Source organism: Bos mutus, chromosome 6 (assembly GCF_027580195.1).
Source record: "Bos mutus isolate GX-2022 chromosome 6, NWIPB_WYAK_1.1, whole genome shotgun sequence".
Taxonomy (NCBI): domain Eukaryota; kingdom Metazoa; phylum Chordata; class Mammalia; order Artiodactyla; family Bovidae; genus Bos; species Bos mutus.
The window spans coordinates 44921588-44937474 of record NC_091622.1 but is presented as its reverse complement, the minus strand read 5'-3'; the positions used below and the strand labels follow the sequence as shown (position 1 = coordinate 44937474).

The 15887-nt window shown below is 38.6% G+C and overlaps 1 protein-coding gene across 1 annotated transcript in view; it reads right to left on the bottom strand.

Annotated features, from left to right (window-relative positions):
• Positions 1 to 2729: 2729 nt before the first annotated feature.
• Positions 2730 to 15887, bottom strand: part of ANAPC4 (anaphase promoting complex subunit 4) — a 33265-nt gene continuing 20107 nt past the window's right edge. The window contains exons 17-28 of the mRNA XM_005897087.2: positions 15344 to 15390; positions 13612 to 13668; positions 13241 to 13297; positions 11310 to 11403; positions 7390 to 7487; positions 6578 to 6639; positions 6460 to 6498; positions 6259 to 6360; positions 5248 to 5322; positions 4216 to 4389; positions 3426 to 3549; positions 2730 to 3070 (exon numbers count right to left, since the gene is read on the bottom strand). Coding sequence (XP_005897149.1) covers positions 2843 to 3070; positions 3426 to 3549; positions 4216 to 4389; positions 5248 to 5322; positions 6259 to 6360; positions 6460 to 6498; positions 6578 to 6639; positions 7390 to 7487; positions 11310 to 11403; positions 13241 to 13297; positions 13612 to 13668; positions 15344 to 15390 — 1157 coding nt within the window. The 3' untranslated portion in view covers positions 2730 to 2842. The remainder of the gene's footprint in view (positions 3071 to 3425; positions 3550 to 4215; positions 4390 to 5247; positions 5323 to 6258; positions 6361 to 6459; positions 6499 to 6577; positions 6640 to 7389; positions 7488 to 11309; positions 11404 to 13240; positions 13298 to 13611; positions 13669 to 15343; positions 15391 to 15887) is intronic.

Below are 15887 nucleotides of genomic sequence, written 5' to 3'. Positions count from 1 at the left end.
AGGATCACTCCTCTGGTAATATAAATATGCCTTCAGAGCATCCATCTTTTTAAAAAAAGCCTCCGAAGTCTTGTCTCTGGCCTCTTTTCTCTCCTCTCTTGCAGCAAAATTCTTCAAGACTTGCCTACTTCTGTGGTGTCCACTTCCTCACTTCACATCTATTTCATATCTACTCCAATAGGGCCTCTGCTACCAACACTCCTCTGAAACACTGTGTCGCCATTTTTATACAAAAAATCACCTTTCCAAATACACCATCTCTATCCAAAACCAAAACTGAAAAGACACATGTATCCCATTGTTCACGCAGCACTACTTACAATAGCTAGAACATGGAAGCAACCTAGATGTCATCCACAGATGACTGGATAAAAAAGTTGTGGTATATTACAATGGAATATTACTCAGCCATAAAAAGGAACACATTTGAGTCAGTTCTAATGAGGTGGATTGCCGGGAGCCAGCGTGAGGAAGTCCGCCCGTGGCAAAGGTCATGAGGAAGGAGGCTTGGCATATGCAAAGGCGGGATCGAGCCTCAGGAGTCACCCTGGAAATTCTCGAGCATCTACCCCCAAAACCAAAGTCTGCCTACTTTCTGCTTTGTGCTCTCACCTACACCTCTGACTTTACGGGGGACTGTCCCCCACCACCTTTCTCTGAAAAAAGAGTTAACTTACAGCTCCAGTTAATAAAGTTCCTGGGCGTGACAAGAGTGTTTCAACCTACAAACTCCTTTGGAAGTCCTCTAGCCTGCCTGAATAGGTTCTTCCGGCCACATGTGATTGTTCACAGCCTCCCAACCGTGAGAGGCATGAGGTGTTCTAAACTGTCTAAATACAGATTCCCTTGAGCAGTTAAAAGATTGATTAGAAATTGTATTGGTGAAGGGTTTTTCACTTGCTGGGCCAATGTTTGCTAAGTTTCCATATCCCTTACCTACTGTGTCCCTGGCAGTGTATTGATTATGTTTGTAACCTTGGACCCTTGAGTTAATTCTTTTCTTGTTATAGCCCACCACACCTTTGCCCTATAGGAATGCAACTTTATCTAATGCTTTTGGAGGGTGGCACCTGACTTTAGAATAATCACCTTTAGAGAAAAATAAGTTTTCTGAAGAAAGGATCTTAAAATGTTAACAGGCCTTCTGGCCAGAAGATGATGTAAATCACCTAAACTTTTGCATATGATAAGTTTGAAAGCCTGGCTTCGATTAGGATCAAGGACTGCTGTCCCTGCATGACTCTGCCCCTTCGCCCATTATCCTCTATGCACAACTTAAGGTATAAAAACTACTTTGGAAAATAAAGTGTGGGCCTTGTTCACCGAAACTTGGTCTCCCCATGTCGTTCTTTCTCTCACCTTCCAGCTGAATTCCCATCTGGGGCGGGAAGGCTCGTCAAGCCTACTAATTTTGCCTGGGCTTCTAAAATCTGACCGGGGAGGCCTTAGTGTCTCCTCTCCTTTGGGAGAACAGGAGGATGCCTGCGGCCTACGTAGGTGACGCAAATTCCTTATTTTGGAATTTTATTAGCTTTCCACGTAAACCAAGTTATTCAGCCTCTTTTCTCCACTGAATTTCCTCACTGAGCTATCCTTATTTAACCACTCTTTATATCCTTAATTAATGTTTAATTAAGCAGTTGTTTCCTGATCCTCGCCGATGCCGTCCCTGCTTTGAATTCCCTGGATCCACGGGGGCTGGACCCTGGCAGTGGATGAACCTAGATCCTATCATACAGAGTGAAGTAAGTCAGAAAGAGAAAGATAAATATCATATTCTGACACATATATATGGAACCTAGAAAAATGGTACTGCAGAATTTATTTACAGGGCAACAATGGAGAAACAGACATAGAGAACAGACTTATTGACATGGGGAGAGGGGAGGAGAGGGTGAGATGTATGGAAAGGGTAACATGGAAACTTACATTACCATATGTAAAATAGATAGCCAAGGGGAATTTGCTATATGGCTCAGGAAACTCAAACAGGGGCTCTGTATCAACCTAGAGGGGTGGGATGGGAAGGGAGATGGGAGGGAGGTTCAAAAGGGAGGGGATATATGTATACCTATGGCTGATTCATGTTGAGATTCGACAGAAAATAGCAAAATTCTGTAAAGCAATTATCCTTCAATAAAAAATTAATTAAAACAAACGTAATTTTGAAAGCATTCTGTAGCTCTAAAATGAACTAGAAAGGGAAGACAGAAAAATACAAATAAATGTTGCCTGCACTTTAAAAGTACTAAATGCATCAAAACTTCCAGTGATGAATGACTAAAGGAACTTCTTCCTGATACAGGGATGATTCCTGATACTACCTTTTGACAGAAAAGACTAAACTTCTTCACATTCAATTTATATTTTCTTTAACACTAGTTGGCACCCCACTCCAGTACTCTTGCCTGGAAAATCCCATGGACGGAGGAGCCTGGTAGGCTGCAGTCCATGGGGTCGCTAAGAGTCGGATACGACTGAGCGACTTCACTTTATTTTTTCACTTTCATGCATTGGAGAAGGAAATGGCAGCCCACTCCAGTGTTCTTGCCTGGAGAATCCCAGGGACGGGGGAGCCTAGTGGGCTGCCGTCTATGGGATCGCACAGAGTCGGATACGACTGAAGTGACTTAGCAGCAGCTGCACCCAGTATTAAAAAGAAATCTCGGTAAAAGGAGAAAGCCTCTCACAGTGGTTATACCATTAAGAGAAGGAGCAGAATAAAAAACTCAAGGAAAATTTACTGTTTATTTTGTAAAGAAAATTAAGCGGTCCAACACATCTTCGATCATCATCTATGTCCTTCCTGACATGAGAACATATAAAATAAAGGCAAGCCAGATCATGAGTCTAGCTCGGGGTCTACTTTTTCTACTTTAATAACCATCTCTGGAGCTGAAGCAGCAGCACCAGCTTGCTGGGTCTCTGCTTCCGACTCAGACAACACCTCTTCCTTTATTTTTACAGGCTTGTTACCAGCCTCCTCCTCTTCATCCGAAGACTCATCAAGCTCCCATTCATCATCTATGTCCATTTCAAATACTCTCACATGACGGAGATTTGAGCTTAACTAAAGAAAAGGCCAAATAAAGAAAATTTAAATGGCTTAATATATTATATATTAAAAATCAGAAATCTGAAGAGTAGTTTCATAGGAAAATTATTTTCCCATCAACTTACAACAAAATCACTCAACTCAGGTTTCATTCTGTACTCCACATATACAGTGACAATTTCAAGATTAATAAAATCTAAAACAGTTAATAATTACTTAGTAAGCTTTCTTAGAACAAGAGACCTAAATAGCTAAGACCACTACATGTTCATAATCAATAAAAGCTTTACATCACAGAATGTTTGCACTGAGAGGCCCTTACAGATCCTGCCACTGATGTTACTCTTAGTAACAGTTTGTAAACACTTACCACACAGGACACCTTTCGAAAACCATTCCCAGCAACATACTGTGCTTTCATACTTTCCAGTAGTCTCCAGTGCTTCTCAAAGTGCATGGTGCGGGTGGGAATGGCATGACGCTGCTCATCTAGCCTAGAGAGGGAAGAAAGCCGACCTAGGAGTGAAACGAGGCTCTTCTCCTCGTTTACTAGGGATGGCATCAGGGTTTGATTCCTACCAACATTCCCATTTCCAACATAATTCTCCCAGCTATTGTATAAAAAAGCTGTGATACTATATTCTATGAAAACACTGCACTTCCAAATGGACCAAATTATCTTATTAAAGCAGAAACCTTAGAAAATAAGGTTTTTGATTCACTTTTAAGGTAAGCAAATGAACTCATTTTATTAATAAATTAGAGATCTGCTTACTTAAATCTCAATCTAAAGGTAGCTCTTGGAAGTGACCTTGAACCCCTTCTGTGGCTATTAAGGTCCTAATTCTGAAAGGAAAATACTAAAGACAAATATAAAATAATTCTACTACAAACTAGGGCTAATGTCATCCTTGAAAACAGAAGTGCTGTTCTCCACACAAAATAATCCCCCACCTTGTTCCAGCAAAAATCCTTGATTTACTAACAAAGCAAAAGGACAAGAGAGCTGTTGAAGCCAGTATTTTTTCAATTAAGAAAATAGAAGTACTTCTGCTCAGTTGACTTTATCATACCTAAAGAACTATAATGTATAATATATATTTTAAAAAAAGAACATTTAACTGTTCTATCAGAAAGACAACCTTACTAATATGAGTTACCTTATAGAGTAAGTCCCAGTGAATTGATATTCTGCAGAGTCTTCACTGTTGTACACTGAAGACAGTGGCAGCTGCACCAAGAGTCTATCTCTTCCTTCCCGTCCTACAGTGTCTTTAAGGACTACCGTGACTGTTTCATCATCATAAAACTGGGCATCTAAACAACTGTAGGTGCTAGAATTAAGTAAGTTCCGTTATATCAAAGTTATCATGACCGAGAAAATACTATATATATAGCATTATACTGGTACCAAACCAAAAACTGACAATGAAAATGTCAAGTTGACATTCTATGCAGTAACATTTAAAATATATCATTAGTTTATGCTAAAGTCACAATTACCTATGGTACTGATTATTCACAAATATAACTAGGCCCTGAAAACAGGTAATCATGGAAAAAGAAAAATCTGTGAGGTTGGTTCACAGTGCCAGAAAATTCTTGACATCAATGGTCAGGACTTAAGCCTCTGGAAATTCTATGAATGACACCATATAAACATATTGAGTAATCAAAGTTAACTAGAATGAAAAGTAAAAATAAGATTTACATATGAAAAGATACAACTTCAAAGTACTTCCTTTATGTATGGAAAACAGTAAGAAAAAGGTAAGTTTAGGATTAGTGTCAGCTCCTTCTCTTGCAAAGCCTCCAGATGATATCGGTATTGTTACACTTAACCTAAGAAAGCCCCAGAGCTGTAAGAAGGACACCACCACCCCACATCTCTGTTGGTCATAAGAAGACCTTTAGCCATCTGCCCCCTGCAATCCCATTACTTTCTTAGGGGACAGAGACTTCAGAAGTATTAACTGTAGGAAACCATACTACGAAATTCCTGCAGGCCAGTAAGGTTCTTTTCAACTGTATGTCAAATCACCCTCTGAGTATAAAACACATAACCAACCCAGCCACCCTATGTTGCATGTGACAAAGGCCTAAGAATATCATCACTGTAACTGATTCTAACCATATTCCTATATTTGTATTTACTATATAAACAGCTCATCCAGACAAGGTTCAAGATTTACCTTCTTCTCACTTTTTCAGTTGTGGCATACGTGAAGCTCCCAAATTTAACAGCAATTAGTCCATTACTTACAGATCTTGAAGAAAGAAGAGGGGTGGGGAGAGACTTTGTAGAACAACTTGGATAGGCAATAATCTATATATGCTTGAAAAAAAAATGACTGTCATTACATTTACATAATCACCAAACCCCAGACCAAAATACTATAACACTCACTCTAGAATACTGATAACTAATGCAAATCCCTGACAAACTTAACATCAAAATTACAACTTGGTTTAAAATCTCACAGTCACCAAAGCAGCAAGATACCTTACAAAATGAGGATATTTGGACAACCAAGTTATTTCTCCTATCCAAGTACTAACCAGGCCCGACCCTGCTTAGCTTCTGAGATCAGACGAGATCGGGTGAGTTTAGGGTGGTATGGCCACAGACCCAAATTATTTCTCTTGGGCTACATCTTGGTTTCAAAAAGTTTCCTTTGGTTTAGATTTAAAACCATTTAAGATCCTAGTGACATTCTGAATATGATTTATCTTTCAAAACTTTTATTTGCATTCTCAAATGAAAGGCAAGCTGGCATGCTGCAAGCCATGGGGTCACTAAGTGTTGGACACGACTGAGAGACTGAACTGAACACTAAACCTGAGGGAAAAATCCTTTCTACAGGGAAGCCCAAATACAATTCTGAAGTTCCACAAGTTCACGAGATATAATACCAACTGTTTTGCTGTTATACTTTCCCTAAGCCTAAAGAAATCCTATATGTAGTAGCTATATACCAGTACAAAATTAAATAATCTAAAATTAAAAGGGATTACACAGCTTCCTAATTTGGAATTACCACCTTAATAATGTGAAAACTAAGAATTAGAAGAGTTAAGTTAGCAAGTCTAAAGTCAAAGTAGCTTAACTAAAAGCTGAAATGGAGGGGAGGGAAGCAGTATGTTTTATTATTAAAAATATTAGAATCTTATCTCCTTGATTCAAACTTCAGATTAATACTCACTGGGAAATATCAGTATGTCTTCTTAAGATGCACATTTTGTAAAGTGAATCTTCTAAAATAGTAAAAAGAAGATAATGTAGATTTGAGGTTTTATTATTCCACCTAAAGAAAAAAGTTAATGTCAAAACATGACATTTAGCTATCAATTTATACAACAACACTGCATTGTTCACAGAAGACAGGGAAGAAACACACACTTACAGAAAAGGGAATTTGAATAGTCTACGTGTGGAGTCCTCACTAAAACAAAAGAAAAGAAAGGTAAGAAAAATTTTAATTGGCTGTTGAATTATACCACCCAAAAAGTAAACAGAATTACCTTCTACTATCTTTATATAATGGAATACATACTGCTTGATTCATTGATTTTCCAATTACATCCTAAATAAGATTTAAAAATATAATTAAAGCATGTACACATACAGAAATAAATACTCCACAGAAAGTGACTGATCATCACTGTTTAAGTCTAGTGAAAATTCATCTATGTCACCAAACCTTCATGCAAGAAATTTTAATGACAGTCACGACAGTAAAGAAGAGAGAAAACTCTGAGTGCCAAAGGACCTTGGAGATAAGTGATGGCAGGTGAAAAACCATCTCTTTTAAGTTTCACAGCATCAATCATCCATCCTTCAGCAGTTAACAGACAGATCAGCTCTGTAACTAAGATCATTTACAATAAGTTTGTTCTGGGGATCAATAAAATACTAAAGATGCCAAAATATTCAATAACCATGTATTTATTTTTTAATTTATGTAAGAAACCAACAGTAAGAGGAAATATTAGGGTGAATCATATGAAACTGACACTTCTGTTAGTCAAAAACAGTTGAGTATCTGAGGCTCGATCCCGCCTTTGCATATGCAATAAAGTAGGCAGACTCTGGTTTTTTGGGGGAAAATGCTCGAGAATATCCGGGGGGACTCCTGAGGCTCGATCCCACCTTTGCGTATGCCGAGCCTCCTTCCTCATGACCTTTGTCATGAGTGGAATGCCTCACCGGCTCCCCGCAAGTATCAGCATTTTCATATGGTTCATCTTAATAATTATGATCATTTACATAAATGAGCCACATATTGTAGATATTCTTGCTCCTATACAAAAACATGCATTTCTTTCAAACTTACTGCTGGCTTTTGCAAGCACTGATCAATAACGTTCTCCATCCGCCTTTTCACAAAATGCAATGATTTTCGAGGATAATAAGGAAACAGCAAAGGACTTTCTGGTTTCAAACAAAAACAAAAACAAAAAAAAAGCTATAACAAACCAGATAGTTAGGCAAAACTAACCTACTGTTAGAGTCAGCCCTCACAGCGTATCTGATGGTGGAATTCTCCCTGGCCACTCTCCTGTACCTTCACACAAACTCACTAAAAACGACCAAGGCCTCCTGCTCTGCAACATCCTTGGCGGCCAGCCCACTGAAAACCACCACACTTACTACAAGCTGAGTCCGGGCAGTTTACTATTCTTTTATTTTTCCCACCAAAATCCAACAATATGCTTCCGGTGGCTATAAGAAGAAAAGGATGACTTGAGAACCAGAAGACATACAATGAAATAAGTTCACTCTTCCCTCTTCTTTGCCACAACGGTGTAACAATAGCAACCCAGTATTATTTTGGAAGAGTATGATGGTGAAAACAAAAAGAGGAGACAAGAAATTGGTGCCATGAAAATAAGCTCTTCATTTCTGAAAAGGGTACTTTTATCAGTAGAAAGTAATATATAATTTGTCAACTACTGACACCAAGTATGTTAGATTCTTTTTATATCTGTTATTTCTATTGTTTACAACAGCTGTATAAAATAAGTATCATACTGTTTATTTTACTAATTTTCTTTAAAAAAATGAACCCTAGGAGGTTTAGGCAATCACCCAGTGTGAGACTGACCAAGAAGTGAGACCTCTGAATCAAGCCCGGGTCCCACTCCCAAGCCCATCCTCTTCCACTGTGCTCTACTGGCCTCCCTCATAGCACCTCCTGCCCCAGCTATGCTGGATAAAGGAGTTTTTAATCATGTTAACATCTTAAGCTCCCAACAGGTGACAGATGCTGTGGTATCACAGAAAGATACTTGGCCTCTGTTGCCAGTTCCTGGGACAGAACTCTAAAACCTTTGGAATTTCCTGAGTGATAATGATGATAGGAGCATCCTCTGTTTTAAAGAGCCCCTAGGTAGCTTCAGGATGCAGGTTGGTCACCATAAAGACCAAGCCCTGATTAGAAGCCTGGAACTTTCAGCCCCATCCCCCAACCAGGCAGAAAAGAGAAGCTGGCATTGAGTCCCTCTAACAATGAGAAAACATCAACAACCCAAACTGAGAGACATTCTACAAAGCAAATGACTGTGTGTGTTAGTTGCTTAGTTGCAACTGCATGGACTATAGCCCAAGAGGCTCCTCTGCCCATGAGATTCTCCAGGCGAGAATACTGGAGTGGGTTGCCATTCCCTTCTCCAGGGGATCTTCCTGACCCTGGGATCGAACCCAAGTCTCTTACATTGCAGGCAGATTCTTTACCATATAAGCTACCAGGGAAGTGCTGTGCACCCCCCCAAGAAAAACCTGACTAGTGCTCATCAAATCAGGTCATAAAAAGATAAGGAAAGACTTGAGGAGCTATCGTAGATTGGAGAAGACTAAGAAGACACAACTCAATACAGTGTGGGATCCTAAGGACAATGGAGGGAAAATATGAAGTGTCACCAATGGCCAGTAAGTTAACTACACCTACATAATGAAAACTCCACAAAACCCCTAGATGACAGAGCTAGGGCCTCTGGGTTGATGCCTGCATTAAGGGGCTGGGAAGGGTGTGCCTCTGGAGAGGGGATGGAAACTCCACATCCCCCACTCCATCCCTCACCCCATGTGCAACTCTACTTGGCTATTCCAGAATTGCATTCTTTATAATAAACTGGTAAATGTAAGTCAAGTGTTTCTTAGTTTTGTGAGCCATTTTAGCAAATTATTAAATTTGAATTATGGGAACCCTCAAATTTGTAGTGAAGTGGAACAGAAATGTGGGTAACCTGGGAACCCAGTCCTGGTGACAGAACTCTGAAGTGGGGGCAGTCTTGTGGGACTAAGCCCTGAACCCTGGAGTCTGAGCTAACTCTGCAGAGTTAGTGTCATAATGGAAGTGTGGGATACGTATCAGAGACGATCTCAGGAGGAAAAGAATCCTCTCACTTTGGAGTCAGAAGTGTTTTGAGTAAAAACACTTCAAATGCACACTGACTGCTTGCGTGCTATGTGGCAGGCACTATCCTAAGTGCTCCACTTAGATTAACTTTTTGAATCTTCACAACCGCTTTTGAGGGAGGCACTGTGATCACCTCGCTTTACTGAAGAGAACACTGGGGCACAGAGAGGTCAGGCAATGTGCCCGCAGCCACACACCAGCGAGTGGCAGGGCAGGTCCCCAGCCCGGGCAGCCCTGCCTCCAGCACACCCACTCTCACCCACACGTGACACCAACTCTCTCACCTCCCCTGCGAAGGTATGTACACTGAGTATTCGGCACTTGATTTTTGCAAAGTTCTAGGAAGAAGTTTCATCAAGGGTTTCTTAAAAGATATGTAGTGACAATTTGTACTACTTCATACTCTACTAAGAAACTGGGAAATTAATGAGCTGGTCTGAAGTCACATTCTAACATCTTAAGAGATGGAATTAATTTGAAGTTAAATATGAGGCCTGTAACTAAGGTTAGGCCTTTCTATTCAGCTACAGAAGATGTGGGGAGAAAAAAGGGTAGGACTAGTTTTTTCCAAAGTCCTCATGATGGATACGAGCCCAACAGTGACAGGGTCCTGGTGCCATCACTGCTCGCACACTGCTATCAGCCTCCCCAGGCATCGTTCCTTACTCCGTGGGCATCCCGATTCAATACAATAAATGAGCTGAGTCAGCTGTACTTTTATTATCCCTCCATTCAATACTAACTTATGTTAATACATCTCTCTAGTGATCTTGAAGACTCTCAAGCAATATAAAACATGTTCTGCTCCGAAAAAGAATGTGGACTTCTAGGGTTAAATCAAGAGAGGAACAAGCAAAGTTCTATGCCTGAGATTTCTCTACTTCTCCCACTCACTCCTCATTCAGATAAACAGCAAACAGAAAGAAGCAGAGATCATTACTGACTGCAGTTAAAAACACAGGCTCTCAAGTTAGCAGGGAGAAGGCAATGGCAACCCACTCCAGTACTCTTGCCTGGACAATCCCATGGACGGAGAAGCCTGGTGGGCTGCAGTCCATGGGGTCGCGAAGAGTTGGACACGACTGAGCAACTTCACTTTCACTTTTCACTTTCATGCACTGGAGAAGGAAATGGCAACCCACTCCAGTGTTCCTGCCTGGAGAATCCCAGGGAAGGGGGAGCCGTCTATGGGGTCGCACAGAGTCAAACACGACTGAAGCGACTCAGCAGCAGCAGGTGGCTATTACCCCAAGGATCTAAGAAACAGCTAAATCTTGGTTAAATCACTCTTTGAGAAAGCCAAGAAATAGATGCTTTAAACATCTTTTCATCTAAAATGGAGAAGTTTTGATACATAATGGTTGCTATTTTGTGTTGCATCCCCAATAATGTTGGCTTAATAAAATTTTACCGTATCAACAGTCCAGAGAATAAAAGGCATAACAAGTTAAAAAAAAAAAAAAGCCACCTCAGGAGAATACAGTGATGCATCATTATAGGAGTTAAAAGCATCATATGCTTTTAAAAGCTAATAAATTGGAACTGACTTAAACAGACTTCTCTGATAGGCTCTATAGTTTTCTTCCCAATATCCTATTTTTTATAACAGACAATACTTAAAATAAGCAATCTTACTACATCACAGTTAACATACTGTGTTTTTGAACATGGTAATATCATACCCTGTTATTATTTTCCTGTTTCTCTAATCAAATAAAATGGACACAAAAAGATAAATCAAAGAACTTAAATAAGTATTCAGCAAGTATACTTGCTGAGGTACTGGTCTCAAATAAATATGAACATGGCCCAAATCTGCTTGGTTCATGAAATACCTTTAAGGTGGCTGCTGTTCTGAAGAAAGTCATACCACTGGTTTCCCTCTGTGTTAGGGGGTGACACAAGATCATCATCTTCATCTTTCAAGTACTAGAAATAGAGAATTAGACATTTCAGCTTTGTAAACCAAAGAATTAGGCTCTAAAATTGCTTATATTTAACACTATTCTACTCAAGTTATTTTTACTGTCAAGTCCTCTGAAACCACATTATTCTGTGAGATGACCAAAATTTACTAAATGCCAAGCTACTGAACAAAGTGCAGACTACTAAAAGATTAGAATGCAATAGACATAGAAATCATAAATTGAGTTTAAGTATCATGTTCTATTTTCATAGAAAATAGAACTTTTAACCTTACATATTTTAAACTTAAGATATTCAAGTTTATAAATTAATTTTCAACTGTTTGTCAACTGTCAATCTACTCCATGGCAGTAATTCTCAAAGTGTGGTCCACATCACTCGGAGAGTCTTCAAGATGCTTTCCAAGATCCATGAGGTCATTACTATTTCTATAATGGTATAAAGCTATTATTTGCTTTTCCACTATAATGACATCTGCCCTGGTGGTCAAAAGCACAGGTGGGGACAACTGCTGGCACTGCCACCAAGAATCAAACCATGCTAGTAGTCACTGGATTCCTTTTTGCCACATACAGTTTCACTAATCTCTGATAAGGCTATTAAAATTATTAATTTTATTAAATCTCAACAAAATCTTTTTAATATTCTGAGAGACAGAATTGAGTATGAATAAAGCACTTTCGCTGCATACCAAAGCATGACAGTTACCATGAGGAAAAGCATTTATGCAAATGCACTTGAGTCAAGCTAGGCACATCTTTGTTGCTCCTGCAATTCCATTTTTACTCAAAAGAATGACTGGCAGGCAAACTCTGATTATTTGTTCTTGGGTATGTGGCAGATATTTTCTTGAAACTAAAGAAAGGGATCCTGTCACTTTAAGCAAAATGACTGACAGTATTTGTTGTCAGTGATAAAATTTAAACGTTCAAGCAAAAATTAAAAATTTGGAAAACCCATATCTGCTACTATGTGCTTGACAGCCTCATAGCAGTTAAAGATTGTCTGATGAGATTGGTAATGATATTAACAAAATCTGACTTTTGGATACTGTATGAAGAAAGGTTTCAGCCTACGGAAGATCTCTGTAATTCAGTGAATCAGTATTTTCCCAAAGATCAATACATGATATTACAAAATCAACCACAGGGTAACAAGATCCTTCCAAAGTGAAAAGCAGATGAATAAATTTTAATGAATCATAATATGGAAAGTCTACTGTTGCAATGTAGATTCCACGCTAGAACTAACCTAAGATACTACTGTTTGTCAGAATTTGGTGTAGTATCAAAGAATATTCACAATTTTCTAAAAAGCTATTAAAATATTTCTGCCTTTCCAACTATACACCTGTGTAAAACCAGGCTTTCTGATCAAACAACATATCACAACAGAATAAATGCAGCTGCCTTCTCTTAAGCCATACATCAAGGAGATTTGCAAACATATAAAACAATGTCACTCTTCACATAATTTTGTTTTGTTAAATAGTTATTTTCCATTTTAACATGTAATGAAAAGAGGGTTTGTTCTTTTTAAGTGAATTAAGAAATAATTCTTTTTTCTGTTTACTTTTTAATATCTAACAATATATGCTATTCATAGACACAACCCACATAAAAGCTCTCTGGGAGTTTTCAATAACTTTAATATAAAGGGTTCGAAGACCCCCCAAAAGTTTAAAGCTACTCTTTGGTGATTTTAGTAAAAGGAGAGGGCTACTATATAATTTGGCATTATGCTACTTTCAGAAAGTTTTGTATAATAAAGACTAACACTGCTAATGTTTTAAAATTAATTTTTAAAAAATTAGTAACTACATTCAATCCAGAGCCCATACCTGACCAACTTTTTCAACGTTAAAGTATTTTCCTTTTCGATTATAAAGATCTGGAGCCTAGAAAGAATAAATAAAGTTTAATTAAAGAAAAAAATCATCTTACATTTTAACCAAAAACTCTATTTTTTAAGAAAGCTGTTAGTAGCAGTTACTCTTTTCTTCTGTGGATGGTAAGACACAAAAACAAAGTTCAATTTATATGCTTTACATTTAATAAATAAGTACTGCCATTAATTAGTTCAGTAGTTGAAAAAGCATACATAATTGCTATAAGGTCGCTTAAACTGGATTAAATTTGATTACTTCTTACCATTGTCCAGATTTATTGTAATTATTGTTGAAAAAGCACTATAGAAATGCCAATTTCCTACCTCATTGAAATGTTCAGTAAGAAATTCAGCAACAAATGTGATATCTTTCTGAGTCATCTATCAAATCCAAAAGGAACATAAAGAAAACAAATCAAGATAAAGAAAAGCTTCTTAAAAAAAATTATATAACAATTAATGTGACAAGCATGTATTAAGTATTTTAAACCCACTTTTCCAATCAGCAACTCCAACAGCTAGAGATCTCTTCATGGTCTAAGGCTATTTATTATGTTATGCCTAATGCATAAACCTATATGCAGGTCAGGAAGCAACAGTCAGAACTGAACATGGAACAACAGACTGGTTCCAAATAGGAAAAGGAGTACATCAAGGCTGTATATTGTCACCCTGCTTATTTAACTTATATGCAGAGTACATCATAAGAAATGCTGGGCTGGAAGAAGCACAAGCTGGAATTAAGATTGCTGGGAGAAATATCAATAACCTCAGATATGCAGATGACACCACCCTTATGACACAAAGGGAAGAGGAACTAAAGAGCCTCTTGATGGCTTAAAACTCAACATTCAGAAAACTAAGATCATGGCATCTGGTCCCATCACTTCATGGCAAATAGATGGGGAAACAGTGGAAACAGTGGCTGACTTTATTTTTGGGGGCTCCAAAATCACTACAGATGGTGACTGCAGCCATGAAATTAAAAGACGCTTACTCCTTGGAAGGAAAGTTATGACCAACCTAGAGACCATATTCAAAAGCAGAGACATTACTTTGCCAACAAAGGTCCGTCTAGTCAAGGCTATGGTTTTTCCTGTGGTCCTGTATGGATGTGAGAGTTGGACTGTGAAGAAAGCTGAGTGCCGAAGAATTGATGCTTTTGAACTGTGGTGTTGGAGAAGACTCTTGAGAGTCCCTTGAACTGCAAGGAGATCCAACCAGTCTATTCTGAAGGAGATCAGCCCTGGGATTTCTTTGGAAGGAATGATGCTAAAGCTGAAACTCCAGTACTTTGGCCACATCATGCGAAGAGTTGACTCATTGGAAAAGACTCTGATGCTGGGAGGGATTGGGGGCAGGAGGAGAAGGGGACGACAGAGGATGAGATGGCTGGATGGCAGCACCGACTCAATGGATGTGAGTTTGAGTGAACTCTGGGAGTTGGTGATGGACAGGGAGGCCTGGTGTGCTGCGATTCATGGGGTCGCAAAGAGTCGGACAGGACTGAGTGACTGAACTCAACTGAACTGAACTGAAAACCACCTAATCTATCTGAATCACACTTTGGGGAGGGGTGAGAATGAGTGAGCTGCAGGAACCAAAAGGGAATTCTGCCCTATTCTGTAAGATATTCTGAGAAGGAGATTCCATTGCTACTTGTCACAGTAGCAATCCTTATTACAGTCAGAAAAAACTGGTACTCACCAGACATGAACATAGGTACTAATATCTAAATACTAGACTTTCAAGGAAAATAAAAATGCATTTAAGATTTTAGGAAGTTAAAATAAGCAATCCAAATACCTTATGTTATACAGACTATAAAATCTTATACAAACATGAAAATGGTAAGCTTAGCCATAATAAAAGTATACTGTGAGATAAAAAATATCAAACATGCATATTTAAAAAAAGGGCTTACTAGGAATCTCTCTTGTGCCTACAGCCTAACATCTCTTAACAATAACTGCATAAGACTACTAAGATGACCAGCACAGCTGAGCTCAACCAGGGCAATATTAACACATATAGGAAAAATACTATTATATACTACCTTGTTCAGTTCAGGAAGTACATGGTCTTCTGTCATTCTCAACATTGCTGAAAATATAAAGTTTAAAAAACTATCTTTAAAGGGAAACTCCAAACATAATTTTAATTATAGACGCATTTCAAGTCTAAATGTATTTCACTGGACTACATTTTCTATTTTCAACAGCTTCTTGTCACCAAGGAAAACTTATTTTTCTTCTAAGAACTACAGAGTGAAGAATTTGATTTATATTCTTAGGCTCAAAACGGTTGATATAGCCATCTTAAACCATTTTTCCTTTTCTCCTTCAATACAACCCATTACCACTCCAGACAAACAAACCAAACTGCTGCCTTTAGCAAAGACTGCGTGTGCAGGAATCCCTCCTGACTTAGTCATGTTTCTTTTCTTAAAATGTGCAGGCAATTCTTTCTTTCCTCCAAAAGGCTTAGAATGCCAAACAGATGTGTTTCTTCCCCTTGGGCTTTTCTGCCACATGAAGATGCTTGCACTAAGATTTATGTGTGTATACACACACTTATATATGTGTATATATGTATTTATA